The sequence below is a fragment of the Lepidochelys kempii genome, chromosome 28 (genome assembly GCF_965140265.1).
Source record: "Lepidochelys kempii isolate rLepKem1 chromosome 28, rLepKem1.hap2, whole genome shotgun sequence".
Taxonomy (NCBI): domain Eukaryota; kingdom Metazoa; phylum Chordata; order Testudines; family Cheloniidae; genus Lepidochelys; species Lepidochelys kempii.
The window spans coordinates 172256-188830 of NC_133283.1; the positions used below are offsets into that span (position 1 = coordinate 172256).

The 16575-nt window shown below is 63.6% G+C and overlaps 1 protein-coding gene across 1 annotated transcript; it reads left to right on the forward strand.

Moving 5' to 3' along the window:
* The first annotated feature begins 8558 nt into the window (after positions 1 to 8558).
* On the forward strand, positions 8559 to 14151 carry RNF167 (ring finger protein 167). Its single transcript, XM_073326496.1, has 8 exons — positions 8559 to 8753; positions 10975 to 11108; positions 11231 to 11311; positions 11748 to 11870; positions 12171 to 12258; positions 12630 to 12720; positions 13232 to 13337; positions 14036 to 14151. Exons 2-8 carry the CDS (start codon positions 11016 to 11018, stop codon positions 14096 to 14098), a joined length of 645 nt encoding a protein of 214 aa, XP_073182597.1. The 5' UTR covers positions 8559 to 8753; positions 10975 to 11015; the 3' UTR covers positions 14099 to 14151.
* The last annotated feature ends 2424 nt before the right edge of the window (positions 14152 to 16575 follow it).

The window sequence follows — 16575 nt, forward strand, 5'->3', positions numbered from 1 at the left end:
CACTGCCCCCCGAAATGGACCCAGCTGAGGGGTCCCGTTCTCTGCACCTGCAAGCTCTGTGTTAGACCATGTTCCTGTCGTCTAATAAACCTTCTGTTTTACTGGCTGGCTGAGAGTCCCGTCTGACTGCGGAGTTGGGGGGCAGGACCCAGGAGCCCCGCCTGAGTGGACTCACTGGGGGGAAGCGCACGGAGGGGGAGAGGATGCTGAATGCTCCGAGGTCAGACCCAGGAAGGTGGAAGCTGTGTGAGCTGTGTGTCCTGCAGACAGGCTGCTCACAGAAAGGCGACTGCCCCAGAGTCCTGCCTGGCTTCATGGGGAGCAGTTCCAGAGCATCGCCCGGGGACTCCGTGACAACTGGTGGCAGCGGTGGGATGTACTGCACCCCGTGGATGGCGCTTCCTGCAGTAAGTGACTGGGGAGCAGTAACACGAAGGGGGATTGCCGAGGACCAGGCCTGCTGAAGGCTCAGAGAGGAGCGGTTTCGGGGGGCGGTTAACCCCTGGGAGTGTGTGACCAGCGAGAAGGACTGTGCAGTAATGGGGTCCCCCTGGGAACTGCAGTGAGAAGTCTCAGGGGCGGAGGAGCCTGCAGCTTGGCCCGGGGAGAGAGAAGGACTTTTGCAGTAACAGTGTTCCCCTGGGGATTGCAGCAAGCAGTCCAAGGGGCGGAGGAGTCTGCAGCTCCACCCTGGCAAAGAGGTGGTGACCTTGAGAAGGGCTGGCACACTAGGGGTTCTCCCTGGAAACCGTGGGGAGCTGAGAACACACGGGCCTGTGAGTCCACAACAACTTGGGAGGAGCGGAGTGACGGCCTGTCACCGTCTCCTTAAGAAGGACATTGTAACCCTGTGCAAAAAGAGAGGGTTGAGCGTTGGAAAGTTCACCAAAGCAGAGTTAATCGTGCAGCTGGAGGAGGATGACCGCTCAAAGGAACAGACTCCTGACCCCAAATGGGGCTTGTCACGGAGTCCCTGGGCGATGCTCTGGAACTGCTCCCCATGAAGCCAGTCAGGACTCTGGGGTAGTCGCCTTTCTGTGAGCAGCCTGTCTTCAGGACACACAGCTCACACAGCTTCCACCTTCCTGGGTCTGACCTTGGAGCATTCAGCATCCTCTGCCCCTCCGTGCGCTTCCCCCCAGTGAGTCCGCTCAGGCAGGGCTCCTGGGGAAGCCAGAGGGTCCCTGCACCCCAACTTCGCAGTCAGACGGGACTCTCAGCCAGCCAGTAAAACAGAAGGTTTATTAGACAACAGGAACATGGTCTAACACAGAGCTTGCAGGTGCAGAGAACGGGACCCCTCAGCTGGGTCCATTCTGGGGGGCAGTGAGCCAGACAACCACGTCTGCCCTTCACTCCATGTCCCAGCCAGCCCCAAACTGACAATCCCTCCAGCCCCTCCTCCTCTGGGCTTTGTTCCTTTCCCCGGGCCAGGTGGTCACCTGATTCCTTTGTTCTCCAACCCTTCAGCTTTCACCTCGCAGGGGGGAAGGGCCCAGGCCATCAGTTGCCAGGAAACAGGGTGTTGGCCATTCTCTGTGTCCAGACCCCTGCACACACCTGCCCTCTAGGGCTCTGCAATGATCATACACCCTTACCCCACCACCTAGATACTTAAGAACTGCATAGGGGAAACTGAGGCACCCCCACAATATTCGTAGGAAACATTAAGAACAGGCCCACTTCGTCACAGGGCTATAGCAGGATCTGGGAGCAGCTGGAGTGGGAGCCAGGCATCGCCAAGACTCCTGTCCCCGACCAGACGGGGGTCTTCATGATCGGGTTCCCCATCGGGGGATCGAGACGGATGGGATTGGAGCTGAGTCTGAGAGAGCAAGAGGACTGTGGGAGACAGCGAGAACCCGAGAAAGAGCTGCAGAAGCAGCAGCAGCATGAACTGGCGGTGGGGGAGCGGAGAGGCCTAGGGGACCTCCCCGGGGTGAGTGGGGATAGATCCCGGGGGGCCAGTTCCGCAGGGAACCTCGAGACTAAATTGCTGCCCCTGGTTAAGGAGGGGGGGTGGATGCCACCTCACTGCCTTTGAGCAGGCTGGCGATTTGAACCAGGGGGACCCTGCGGAAAAGCCCCGGTGTCTAGCTCCCTTGCTGGGTCCCAAGGCCATAGACTCCGTCAGCCAGATGGTTGGGGATGTGGACAGGCTTCCACTCCTGACCTCAAACTATGTCTGTGTGGAGTTTCCTGGGGCCAGGCCCCTCGGACCTCCAGTGGGAGCAGAAGGTGATGGTCAATGGGGAGACATTCTTGGGGTGGCCAAAGGGCATGGGCTGCATAAACCTTCCCACATGCGGCCTGCGAGTGCTATCGACCACCCCTGACCTAAGGGAGGGCGTGAAACTGGAAGGGCCTGGTGTAACTCCTACCAAGGAAGGCTGGGGCATCCATGGGAACGTTGGTGGCTTCGAACTTCCCCAGGTCACCGGCTAAAGTGACCCCGCTCAGTTCGATCTCGAAGGGGGGAGAGATGTGACGAAGTGGGACTGTTCTTAACGTTTCCTCTGAATAGTGTGGGGGTGCCTCAGTTTCCCCTAGGCAGTTCTTAAGTATCTAGGGGGTGGGGTAAGGGTGTAGGATCATTGCAGAGCCCTAGAGGGCAGGTGTGTGCAGGGGTCTGGACACAGAGAATGGCCGACACCCTGTTTCCTGGCCACTGATGGCCTGGGCCCTTCCCCCCTGCGAGGTGAGAGCTAAAGGGCTGGAGAACAAAGGGATCCGGTGACCTCCTGGCCCGGGAAAGGGACAAAGCCCAGAGGAGGAGGGGCTGGAGGGAGTTTCAGTTTGGGGCTGGCTGGGACATGGAGTGAAGGGCAGACGTGGTTGTCTGGCTCACTGCCCCCCGAAATGGACCCAGCTGAGGGGTCCCGTTCTCTGCACCTGCAAGCTCTGTGTTAGACCATGTTCCTGTCGTCTAATAAACCTTCTGTTTTACTGGCTGGCTGAGAGTCACGTCTGACTGCGAAGTTGGGGTGCAGGACCCAGGAGCCCCGCCTGAGCGGACTCACTGGGGGGAAGCGCACGGAGGGGCAGAGGATGCTGAAGGCTCCGAGGTCAGACCCAGGAAGGTGGAAGCTGGGTGAGCTGTGTGTCCTGCAGACAGGCTGCTCACAGGAAGGCGACTGCCCCAGAGTCCTGACTGGCTTCATGGGGAGCAGTTCCAGAGCATCGCCCAGGGACTCCGTGACAGGGGTCAGGACTAGTGCCCCCTACAGAGCCCCCCACCCTGCAGATGGGTGCTCCCTAGAAGTGTGAGACCTTGGGGGTGAGGGCACCCCTGATTGAATCACAGGTTCCATCTCCCAACAGCACCCTGGGGTTTTTTGCTTAGTGCAACCCGACCCAACCCTCTTTAGACTAATTACGTCATCTTATTATTGACGAGGTGCTTTACTGTAGTGCTCAGGAGCCCCCGTCATGGGCCAGCACCCCACGGTGCTAGGTTCAAACACACCCTGTCTAAAAGAGCTCCTTTCTCCTTCCCTTTGCCACACACAAGTTCAGGAATCTTTTCCTTCTGCTACAGGTTTCCACACCCTCAGTAGATAACACGATCAAATCACCTTTCTGCTCTCCTTGTGCCCTGGCTAGGATCTCACCCTGATTAGACAGAGTTGCTGCACCCTTTCCCAACAGCACACTAGCAACAGGCAAAATACAAGCGCCAGAATTGTCTGGGCTCTGGGATTTTGCATAGATTTTACTAACTGGATGCAATCTAGTTACAGGGCCATTCTCCCAAGCAGACACAAACTTAGGACCCTTCCCTTCCTGGGCTTTAGCTGAATCCAGAACCAGCTCTGAGACAACTGCACTATTCTCAACCATCATAGGCTGAAAGGCCCCTTCTGTCTGCTCCACAGACAAAGAAGAGCCGGACACACTTTCTCCTTGACCAGACACACAGCTTGGGATCTCATTCCCCTTGTCCCAGCACACAAGGCTGTTCGCAGACAACTGCTTGGAGATCAGGGTAGCTCCCTCCATAGGCAGATCAATACCCCTGACAGACACAGGCACGTTTCCTTCCCTGTCACAGTTCTCCCCCCAGGTAACAGGTAAGGTCCAGGGACACTCATCTTCCACTCTCCTCGCCTTCCCACCCTGCTGACTAGACACAGCCATCAGCTCATAAGGCTGCCTAGGCTCATCCAGACTTTCCTTACCAAGCACCTTGCCACTCCCCACAGATCCCCTGCCCTGCCTGTGTCTCCCTCCACTCAGCTGGGGTCTCATCTCCCCCTGTGCTCAGCGCTGCCCTTGCTGTCCCAATGGGGGCAGGCAGCGAGCTCGCTGCTTTCCTCACTGCATCAGAGACAGCGTGAGCCCCTTCTCCGGTGTGCAAGGGGGGCGGGGAGCCCCAGGGGTCTGGTTACAGGCAGGCAGGTAGCCTGAGCCTAGCAGCTCCTCCCTGCTGCCAGCCAGGTCATCTGCATTTTCACTGACCATTTCCCTCTCCGCCGATTGGTTCCCTGGATTCAAATGCAAACCCTTGGCCGTTACAGGAGCAGGGTCTGGATCCTGTCCCAAAGAGACACAAAAAGAAAAGGAGGACTTGGGGCACCTTAGAGACTAACCAATGTATTTGAGCATGAGCTTTCGTGAGCTACAGCTCACTTCATCGGATGCATACCGTGGAAACTGCAGCAGACTTTATATATACACAGAGAATATGAAACAATACCTCCTGCCACCCCACTGTCCTGCTGGTAATAGCTTATCTAAAGTGATCATCAGGTGGGCCATTTCCAGCACAAATCCAGGTTTTCTCACCCTCCCCCCCCCCACACACAAACTCACTCTCCTGCTGGTAATAGCCCATCCAAAGTGACCACTCTCCCTACAATGTGTATGATAATCAAGGTGGGCCATTTCCAGCACAAATCCAGGTTTTCTCACCCCCCCACCCCCATAAGAGACAGAGTTACTCCCCAACAGGGTCTCACAGCTGATATCCTCGAGAACCCCAATGGCCAGTCAGCCCCACCTCTCCTGGGTCTGCACAGGGATCTGGGCCCTAGGCAGGGCGAGGGGCTTCGTCCCTGGGACCCTCACCCAGCTCACCCAGCCCCTCAGCATCTGAGGCTGCACCACCAGGGGCCTGACACCAGTTCTCTCTGTCCCAGGATCTCGCCACCCCAGGAATGTCTCCCCATTGACCATCACCTTCCGCTCCCACTGGGGGTCCAAGGGGCCTGGCCCCAGGAGACTCCACACAGACATATAGGTTGGGGTCAGGAGTGGGAGCCTGTCCACCTCCCCACCCATCGGGCTGATGGAGTCTGTGGCCTTGGGACCCAGCAAGGGAGCTAGACACCGGGGCTTTTCCGCAGGGTCGTCCTGGTTCAAATCGCCAGCCTGCTCAAAGGCAGTGAGGTGGGCGTCCACATCCCACCACTCCTTAACCAGGGGCAGCAATTTACTCTCGAGGTTCCCTGTGGAACTGGCCCCCCGGGGTCTATCCCCACTCACCCCGGGGAGGTCCCCTAGGCCTCTCCACCCCACCACCGCCAGTTCATGCTGCTGCTGCTTCTGCAGCTCTTTCTCGGGCTCTCGCTGTCTCTCACAGTCCTCTTGCTCTCTCAGACTCAGCTCCAATCCCATCTGTCTCCGATCCCCCGATGGGGAACCCGATCGTGAAGACCCTCGTCTGGTCGGGGACAGGAGTCTTGGGGATGCCTGGCTCCCACTCCAGCTGCTCCCAGATACTGCTATAGCCCCATTTAGGGTCAGGAATCTGTTCCTTAGAGCGGTCATCCTCCTCCAGCTGCACGATTAACTCTGCTTTGGTGAACTTTCCAATGCTCAACCCTCTCTTTCTGCACAGGATTATAATGTCCTTCTTAAGGAGATGGTGACAGGCCATCACTCCGCTCTTCCCAAGTTGTTGTGGACTCTCAGGCCTGTGTGCTCTCAGCTCCCCACGGTTTCCAGGGAGAACCCCTAGTGTGCCAGCCCTTCTCGAGGTCACCCCCTCTTTGTCAGGGTCGAGCTGCAGACTCCTCCGCCCTGGGACCGCTCGCTGCAATCCCCAGGGGAACACTGTTACTGCAAAAGTCCTTCTCTCTCCCAGGGCCGAGCCGCAGGCTCCTCCGCCCCTGAGACTGCTCACCGCAGTCCCCAGGGGGACCCCATTACTGCACAGTCCTTCTCGCTGGTCACACACTCCCAGGGGTTAACTGCCCCCCGAAACCGCTCCTCTCTGAGCCTTCTGCATGCCTTGTCCTCGTCAATCCCCCTTCATTTTACTGCTCCCCCGTCACTTACTGCAGGAAGCGCCATCCATGGGGTGCAGTACATCCCACCGCTGCCACCGGTTGTCACGGAGTCCCTGGGCGATGCTCTGGAACTGCTCCCTACGAAGCCAGGCAGGACTCTGGGGAAGTCTCCTTTTTGGGAGCAGCCTGTCTGCAGGACACACAGCTCACCCGGCTTCCACCTTCCTGGGTCTGACCTCGGAGCATTCAGCATCCTCTGCCCCTCCGTGCGCTTCCCCCAGCGAGTCCACCCAGGCGGGGTCCTCGGGAAGCCAGAGGGTCCTGCCCCCCAACTCCGCAGTCAGACGGGACTCTCAGCCAGCCAGTAACACAGAAGGTTTATTACACGACAGGAACGTGGTCTGACACAGAGCTTGTAGGTGCAGAGAACAGGACCCCTCAGCCGGGTCCATTTTGGGGGGCAGTGAGCCAGACAACCCCGTCTGCCCTTCACTCTATGTCCCCAGCCAGCCCCAAACTGAAACTCCCTCCAGCCCCTCCTCCTCTGGGCTTTGTCCCTTTCCCGGGCCAGGAGGGCAACGATTACTTTGTTCTCCAACCCTTTAGCTCTCACCTTGCAGGGGGGAAGGGCCCAGGCCATCCGTGGCCAGGAAACAGGGTGTCGGCCATTCTCTGTGTCCAGACCCCTGCCCACACCTGCCCTCTAGGGCTCTGCAAGGGTCATACACCCTTACCCCACCCCCTAGATACTTAAGAACTGCCTAGGGGAAACTGAGGCACCCCCACACTATTCAGAGGAAACATTAAGAACAGTCCCGCTCCGTCACAGCTCCCAGCCTATGTCTCGGACGAGAGAGAACAGATGGCATCGGACAGGCAGGGAAAACAATGAGACAATACCAGACAGGACGTGATCTCAGCACACCAGCAGCCCCATGGCACTCGAGTTTTTCCCAGGCGTCCGTGAGTCCGTCACACCGTGGTATCTGTTTTTTTCACGCTCTGCCCAATAAGCTTGGCGTGTTTCTCTAAGTGGCCTTGCAAACCCCAGGGCTTGGGCAGCCTGGATGAAATCAAATGACCTGCAAGACAACACGTAAAATCACCATGCAGCAGCCCTGAAATCCCTGCAGGCATTCGTACGGCCCGTACCCAGCGCAACGGATCCGCTTAGAGATCGGCAGGGGTTTGATGATACAGCGGGCCTGGGCTGAGCGTATCCAGTCTCTGCTGCTCTAGCATCAAATAAACAGATCGGCTCCGCTCAAGAGAGACCCTGACCGCAAATGCAGGTGAGAACAGAGGAGGCCCGGCCCCGGTGCGCTCCGTGCCCAGCAACTCCGACCATGACACACACGCACAAGAAAAATACACCGAACGGAAAACGTGCCGCTGCTGTGCCAGGCACTGCACAGACCCCCCCGCCCCCCCCATCCGAGATTGGGGTCCCCGTGGTGCCAGGCACTGCACAGACCCCCCCCGCCCCCCCATCCGAGATTGGGGTCCCCGTGTGCCAGGCACTGCACAGACCCCCCCGCCCCCCATCCGAGATTGGGGTCCCCTGGTGCCAGGCACTGCACAGACCCCCCCGCCCCCCCCATCCGAGATTGGGGTCCCCGTGGTGCCAGGTGACATGCTGACCCCATATCTGAGATTGGGGGCTCCCCATTGTGCTGGGTGCTGCCCAGACCCCCCCGGTCCGAGATAAGGACCGCCTGACTCCCTGGGCCGGGGCCTAGGACGTGCCGAGAGGGAGCGGCCCCGGTTAAACCAGAGGGGCCCGGGGCGTCCCCGAGTGCCAGGCACTCCAATCGGGCTCCATGGGGAACCCCGGCCCGGCTGCACTCGCGGGGCGGGGCCTGTCCTACAAGGGCCCTCGCAGCCCGGCCCCGGGGTGACCTGACCAGGCCCAGGAGCATCTCAGCCCCGGAGGGACACAGCCGTGCCCTCGCCCGGCCCAGGGCTGGGGGGAAACCGAGGCACCGGGCAGGGACAGAGCAAGTTAGTTGCAGAGCTCCAGATGGAACCCAGGAGTCCTGGCTCCCACACCCTCTGCTCCCCTCCCAGAGCCAGGGAGCGAACCCAGGAGTCCGGGCTCCCCGCCCCCCCTGCTCTCACCCACCAGCCCCCCTTCCCCTCCCAGCAGGGGAGAGAACCCAGGAGTCCTGGCTCCCAGCCCCCCTTCCCCTCCCAGCGCCGGGGAGAGAACCCAGGAGTCCGGGCTCCTAGCCCCCCTGCTCGAACCCACCAGCCCCCACTCCCCTCCCAGAGCCAGGAAAAGAACCCAGGCGTCCGGGTTACTGGGGGGAGGGGAGGAAGGGTTGCTCCTCCTCCTCTCGCGAGAGCTTGTACCTCCCATGTTCCCGAGAGGAGAGTTGTAAACAGAAGGAGCCAGAGGGGAGACCCCCCGCAGCCAGAGGGGGACCCCCTGTTCCTGACTCAGCCCTGCTCCAGGGGACAGACCCTCTGCGCCTCCATGAGCCAGCACTGACCAGGGGAGGCACCCCCAGCCAGCCAGAGCAGGTCAGTGCGGGGGTGGCCCCCCACTTAGACACCCCCTAGATAAGGGGGTGCTGCTGGGGAGGGGGGGCTGAAAGGGGAGGGGGGACTGATAGAAGGGATCGCCCCATCTGGGGAGGGGGTGCTGCAGGGTTTTGGGATCTCCCGTTTGGGGAGGGGGTCCTGTGGGGACTGGGGGCTCAGACAGAGGGGACCATACTTGGTCCAGCCAGGACAGGGGGGTAATGCCAAGGGTGCATCTCAGTGCCCCGTGTCACCCGCCGCCCTGCCCCAGAGGTGGCTGCATGCTGGGCGAGGAGTCCCCATGTCACCCGCCACCCTGCCCCAGAGGTGGCCGCATGCCGGGCGAGGAGTCCCCATGTCACCCGCCGCCCTGCCCCAGAGGTGGCTGCATCTCAGCGCCGGGCGAGGGGTCCTTGTGTCACCCACCGCCCTGCCCCAGAGGTGGCCGCATGCCGGGCGAGGGGTCCCCGTGTCACCCTCTGCCCTGCCCCAGAGGTGGCCGCATGCCGGGCGAGGAGTCCCCGTGTCACCCGCCGCCCTGCCCCAGAGGTGGCCGCATGCCGGGCGAGGAGTCCCCGTGTCACCCGCCGCCCTGCCCCAGAGGTGGCCGCATGCCGGGCGAGGAGTCCCTGTGTCACCCGCCGCCCTGTCCCAGAGGTGGCCGCATGCCGGGCGAGGAGTCCCTGTGTCACCCGCCGCCCTGTCCCAGAGGTGGCCGCATGCCGGGCGAGGAGTCCCCGTGTCACCCGCCGCCCTGCCCCAGAGGTGGCCGCATGCCGGGCGAGGAATCCCTGTGTCACCCGCCGCCCTGTCCCAGAGGTGGCCGCATGCCGGGCGAGGAGTCCCCGTGTCACCTGCCGCCCCGCCCCAGAGGTGGCTGCATCTCAGCACTGATTGAGGGCAGTCCTGAAGCAGCTCCCTGGTCCCATGGCTCCCCACACACACAGCTCCCCTCATACTCCTGCCCTAGCGTAGGGAAAAGGGGCTCAGTTTGCGTGACCCCTTCAGCCCTCGGACTGGCAGCATGGGCTAGCGGGCACAGCCTGAGCCTCAGGACGCCGAGATTCTGCTCCCAGCTCGGCCACTGACCTGCTAGGCAAGTCCCAGCACCTCCGTGCCTTGGTTTCCCTTCCCTACCCATTGTCCGTCTCGCTTAGTTAGCTTGTAAGCTTTCAGAGTAGGGACAGCCCCGTATGCCTCCGATGCCCGACCGCCTGGGGGACCCCAATCTCGCTGCAGTCCCCAATCTTAGAACTGGACTGAGACCCTCCCAACTCATGTCACCCAGGTGCCAGCTGGGAAATTCCCCCCCAGTCCTGGCCCTGCCCACTTCCCAGCCAGCTCTTCGTTCCTGCTCTTGGCCATAAAGCCGTCAGCGCCCCTGAACTTTGCTCCTTGGTTCAGTGCCGCTGGCACGGGGAGGCTCCTGGCAGCCAGGCCGCTGCGCCCGCAGCTGGGCTGAGCCAAGCGCCTCCCAGCCTGGGCCAGGAAACCAAGAGTGTCGGCCTCCGGTCCACGCCCAGACCTGTTCGGGCAGGGCTCCCCGCACCTCCCTCCAGCTGAGTGCAGGGCCCCTGGGGGGCCGGGCCCTGCGCTGACCGCACCTTCCAGCCGAGATCGGGGCCCCCACGTTGTGCCATTTCATCAAGGAGTGGTGTTTAGCAGTTAGAGGGGGCTGGGAGCCAGGGCTCCTGGGTTCTCTCCCCAGCTCTGGGAGGCGAGAGGGGGCTGGTGTATTAGAGCAGGGGGGGTGGGAGCCAGGACTCCTGGGTTCTGTCCCGGAGGGGAGTGGGATCTAGTGGGTTAGAGGAGGAGCGACGGTCCATTGACCCCAGCTGGGATCTGGCCCCACGGAGCGGCGGCCAATGGACCCCAGCTGGGATCGGGGCCCCCGCTTACTTCGCTGCTATCAGGGGCTCACTGCCAGTGCCCGCCTCACGTCTGCCTGCCACAGCGCGGCCTCATGGGCGCTCAATGGGCCCTTTGTCCCAGCTGCGAGCCCCGGGGCCGTCTTTCCGGGCAAACAGGCTGCTGCCGATCCGGCGGCTGCCCTCCGGGGACGCGATGTGGGGGGGCAGATCCGAGACTCCAACGGGGCCTGACCGGGCCTGGCCACCCTGCCCCTCTGGCCTCAGTTTCCCCTCGCGGCCCGTGTTGTGGAAGGTCTTCGGGGCAGGGACGGTCTCTGACAGGGGGGTGCGTGCCGGCTCTCCCGCGCCAGGCTCCCGCTTCTCCCCTTGCAGGGCTCCGCCGGCCGCCAGGATGTGGCCCGAGCGTGCCTTCCCCAGCCCCGTCATGGCCCTACTGCTCCGCACCTGCCTGCTGCTGCCCCCGGCAGACGCCTACATCCACGCGGTGAGTGGCCAAGGGCCAGGGGAGGGGGGAGAGTGTGGGGGCAGGGACCCAGGGAGTGCTCAGATTGCGGGGGAACCGGAGCCTCTCTCATGCCAGCCTGATCCTTCTCCCTGCCCCGACAGGTGAGGGATCACAATGCCAGCATGGACTTCTCAGACCTGCCCGCCCTCTTTGGGGCCCTGCTGCCCAGGGAAGGACTCGTGGTGCGTAGCCGCAAGATCCAGCGGTCTGGTGGTCAGAGCAGGGGGGCTCCAGGATGCCTGGAGCCTCTCCCCAGCTCTGGGAGGGGAGTGGGGTCCAGTGGGTTAGAGCAGGGGAGGGCCTGAGAGCCAGGACTCCTGGGTTCTCTGCCCAGCTCTGGGAGAGGAGTGGGGACTGGTGAGTTAGAGCAGGGGGGCTCCAGGATGCCTGGGTTCTCTCCCCGGCTCTGGGGGGGGAGTGGGGTCCAGTGGGTTAGAGCGGGGTGGGGCCCTGAGAGCCAGGACTCCTGGGTTCTCCCCCTGGCTCTGGGAGGAGAGTGAGGGCTGGTGGGTCAAAGCAGGGGGGCTGGGAGCCAGGACTCCTGGGTTCTCTTCTTGGTTTATCCTGCCTGGCTGCAGGCCTGTGGGGTACTGACTCTGATGTCCTGCTTTGCTCCAGGGCTATCTGGTGGAGGCCAAGCCCAGCAACGCCTGTCAGCCCATCGAGGGGCCCCCGGACTCCAGCAACGCCACCCGGTTCATCGCCCTCATTCGCAGATACGAATGCAACTTCGACATCAAGGTGGGAGAGGTCTTGGGGGGCAGTGATGGGGAGCTGGGGGGCAGCTGTGGGGGAGCCCAGCCCAAAGACAGGACCTCCAGACAGATCCTGTCCTGACCTCCCACCCAGGTTGTGCCCTGAACCACGAGGTCTGATAGCCCTTCTCACACATCCACTGAGCTCAGGACTCCTGGGTTCTCCCCCAGCTCTGGAGGGGACTGGGGCTGGGGGGTTAGGGTGGGGGGGCCAGGACTCCTGGGTTCTTTCCCTGGCTGCGGGAGGGCGCTGCCCCCCCTGACCTGTCCCCCCCACCCCACTCTAGTGTTGCACGCACAGCAGGCCGGGTTCGACGCCGCCGTGGTGCATAACACGGGCTCCAACAAACTGCTCAACATGGCCTGGAATGACGGTGAGTGGGGCAGGGGAGGGGCTTTCCCTAGGCTCCGCCCCCAAGTTCTGGCATGCGGGGGGGTTACTCTCAGGGCTCCCCAGGGAGGCGCTCCGCCCCCCCACCATGTGCAGGCTGGATTGTGGCAACTCCTAGTAGCGGGGGTGCAGGAGTGAGACTCCCGCTCTCCGCCCCCAATTGGCTCCCCCCACTGCCAGGATCCGCCTGGTCAACCTCCCCTGCTGCTGGGGTCCCCACGCCGCCCACCTCCCCCCCGGGGGAGCTCTGGGCAGAGCGAACCCACTGTCTGAGGGGTTAACGTCCCCCGGGTGTGGGTCAAGAAGTTCTCTGTGGGCCTGGCTGAGCCCCTCTGCCATCGCTCTGCCCCACAGAGAGGATTCGGGAGCAAATTGCTATCCCGTCGGTCTTCGTGGGGGAGACAGCCTCCGACTACCTGCGCTCCAAGTTCAGCTATGAGAAGGGGTAGGCACCTGCCCGCCTGCGGGGGGGTGGGGGGGCGCTGTGTGGCCTGGGCCCCCTGCAGAGAAACGCCTTGAGCCATGGGAGACCCCCATCTTCCTCCTGTCCCCACCGCAGCCCCCGAGCCTGGAGGAATCCCAGCGGGGGCCAGGCCCCCCGCTCGGAGTGCATGTGTGACAGATGGGCGCGGCTTACCTTGCTTTCCCTGGGTGCCCCCCAGGGGCTCCATCAGTAGGGAGGGGAGTGGGGGCTGGGGGGTTAGAGTTGGGGGTGGGAGCCAGGACGCCTGGGTTCTCTCCCTGGCTCTGGGAGGGCAGTGGGGGCTGGTGGGTTAGAGTTGGGGGTGGGAGCCGGGACGCCTGGGTTCTCTCCCTGGCTCTGGGAGGGCAGTGGGGGCTGGTGGGTTAGAGCTGGGGGTGGGAGCCAGGACGCCTGGGTTCTGGTCTGGAGGCAGAGTGCGGGCTAGTGGCCAGCATCTCCACCCTGACTGACCCCACTGTCTCCGGTCCCCCAGCGCACACATTATCCTGATCCCTGAGTACATTTTCCCGCTGGGCTATTACCTCATCCCCTTCACCGGCGTGGTCGGCATCATCATTGCTGTGATGTGCACCATCCTGGTGAGTGACGTCCCACCACACTGTGCGGGGCAAGGGGCGGGAGAGCCAGGACTCCTGGGTTCTCTCCCCGGCTCTGGGAGGGGAGTGGGGGCTTAGAGCAGGGGGGGCCGGGAGCCAGGACTCCTGGGTTCTCTCCCCGGCTCTGGGAGGGGAGTGGGGGCTTAGAGCGGGGGGGCCGGGAGCCAGGACTCCTGGGTTCTCTCCCTGGCTCTGGGAGGGGAGTGGGGGCTTAGAGCAGGGGGGGCCGGGAGCCAGGACTCCTGGGTTCTCTCCCCGGCTCTGGGAGGGGAGTGGGGGCTTAGAGCGGGGGGGCCGGGAGCCAGGACTCCTGGGTTCTCTCCCTGGCTCTGGGAGGGGAGTGGGGGCTGGTGGTTAGAGCGGGGGGGCCGAGAGCCAGGACTCCTGGGTTCTGTCCCCGGCTCTGGGAGGGGAGTGGGGGCTGGTGGTTAGAGCGGGGGGGCCGGGAGCCAGGACTCCTGGGTTCTCTCCCTGGCTCTGGGAGGGGAGTGGGGGCTTAGAGCAGGGGGGGCCGGGAGCCAGGACTCCTGGGTTCTGTCCCCGGCTCTGGGAGGGGAGTGGGGGCCGAGAGCCAGGACTCCTGGGTTCTCTCCCCGGCTCTGGGAGGGGAGCGGGGGCTGGGGGTTAGATGGGGGGCTGGGAAGTCTTGGAACCCCCTCACCCCCCGGTCTGGCTGGCAGATCGTTCGCTGTGTTCAGCACCGGAAGAGGCTGCGCCGTCACCGCTCTCGAAGGACCAGCTGAGGAAAATCCCCGCCCACAAGTATCAGAAAGGTAACTGGCCACCAGGGGCCCCCTCTCGGCGTCAGGGCTGCCCCCAATGCCCCAGGGCGGCGCTAGGGGGTGCTGTGGGGGGGGCCTCTCCCCGGCAGGCAGGGCCCCCATGCCCCAGCAGGAGGCTTAAGCCGGTCCCTAGAGGTGGGCCGCAGCATGGGGGGGTCTTGGGCTGGCCCTGAGCCCTCTTTATCCTGGCACCCCCACCCCAGGATGGGCTCTCAGGTGGCAGGGCAGGGCCCTTCCCAGCATGCAGTGGGGGGCAGAGCACTGCATGCTGGGACGTCCCCCAGCCCAGCCCAAAACTGCCCCTCACCCATCCAGGCTGCAGTACAGCCTCTCCCCAGCGGGGGGCCCCCTGCCCCACGGCCGTCTGTCCTTCCGCAGCCCCCGGCCCTCAGATCCCGTCCCCTCGCACTATGGGGAGGGGGCAGATCAAAGGAACAATCCCTCCAGCTGGGAGGCAGCCGGGAGGGGTCTAAGGGTGCCCCCTTGTGGGTGCAGGAGAGGGGAAGCTGGGGGCTGTGGGTTCCTCCACAGATGTGGGGTGCCTGTCTGAGCCCAGCACGGGACGCTGGAAAGTCCCAGTGTCTGTGCGAGGCAGGTGGGGGGGTCAATCACCCTGTCTCCGGCTTCCAGCAGCCAAACCCCAAGCGGGGAGGCGTCAGGCCGGGGAGCGAGCGGCTGTGACCGAGGGTGTGAGACCAGCTCTGAGCGTTTCCCCCGCCCCCCAGTATGCCCCCGCCTCAGCTCCCAGCCCCCTTTGCAGCCTCTGGGCTCACATGTCTACTGCGTGTTTTGGGGACCCCCCCGAGGCACCCGCTTTCCCCTGTGTCAAAACCAGGCTGGGATTCCTTGCATGCTCACTGCAGGCTCACACTCTGGGAGCCAGGACGCCTGGGTTCTCTCCCCGGCTCTGGAAGGGGAGTGGGGGCTGGGGGTTAGAGCAGGGGGGGCTGGGAGCCAGGACGCCTGGGTTCTCTCCCCCCGCTGCAGCAGCCGGTTCAGCCCTGTCCCAGCTCTGGAGCCGGGGGGCGCTAACCGCAGTGACCTGAGGACTTGTCACCTCATGGCTGTGAAATGTTTCCCCAGGCTGGCGGGACGGGGGGACACTCTGGGGTCAGCCCGCCCTGCTGGCTCCAGTCCCCGATGCTGAGACACCCACCCCCTCCCTGGGCTGTGGGAGCCCCCAGTCCCCCATGAACTGAGCTCCCCACAGTCTCTGGGGGGCCCTGGGCAGGCAGGAGTCAGGGGCAGGTTTCCTCGCCAGCCCCCCCAAGTCTTGGATCTCTGTCCTCCAGATCCAGCTGCTGCGGGTTCCCTGTGGTGGGGGGAATGGGGCGGGGGCTTCCCTGGCTGATGCTTTTGGCTCTGGCTTCCTGCTGCTGCCAGCCTTGCCCAGCCTCCAGGGTTAGAGTAGGGGGAGCTGGGAGCCAGGACTCCTGGGTTCTCTCCCGGCTCTGGGAGGGAGTGGGGCCTGGCGGGTTAGACTAGGGAGGGGCTGGGAGCCAGGACACCTGGGTTCTCTCCCTGGCTGTAGGAGGAGAGTGGGGCCTGGTGGGTTAGAGTAGGGGGAGCTGGGAGACAGGATTCCTTGGTTCTATTTCTGCCATTAGAAGGGGGAAGGGATGCAAAAAATACCTCCTGGCTCTCAGCCCCCTCCCTTCTAGCCCCCAGCCCCCAGATCCCTCCAGAACTGGTGAGAGAACGGGGGCGTCCTGGCTCCCAGGTTCTAGCCCTCAGTCTCCCCCTCCCCCTCAAGCTGTCAGCAGAACCCAGGCGTCCTGCCTCCCATGGAGCTGTTGCAGCCGTTCCACCGCCCGGCGGGGCGGCGGAGCGGGTGCTCTCGGGTTGAGTAAGCGCCAGGGGAGGAAGCGCCAGGGGAGCGCTCGCATTTACCTTATAAGGGCTTGAGCCGGAGCGGCTGGGTTTACTCCGCAGCCCCTCTGACCGCTTCCCCTCCCGGGTAGGCGCTGGGGCGGGAGCCGGAGCTTCCTGTTTTCGCTGAGACGCTCGAGCCCTGGAGCTGAAATGGGCCTCGGGTCCCAGGCCTCTGTCATCCAATGCAGCCACCTCTGGGGCGGGGCGGCGGGATACACAGAGACCCCTCACCCAGTGCTGAGATGCGGCCACCTCTGGGGCGGGGCGGCGGGATACACAGGGACCCCTCACCCGGCGCTGAGATGCAGCCACCTCTGGGGCGGGGCGGCGGGGTACACAGGGACCCCCTTGCCCGGCGCTGAGACGCAGCCACCTCTGGGGCAGGGCGGCTGGTGACACAGGGACCCCTCATCCAGCGCTGTGATGCGGCCACCTCTGGGGCGGTGCAGCGGGTGACACAGGGACCCCCTTGCCCGGCGCTGAGACGCGGCCACCTCTGGGGCGGGGCGGCTGGTGACACAGGGACCCCTCGCCCGGCGCTGAGATGCAACTCTGAGATAGCGCGT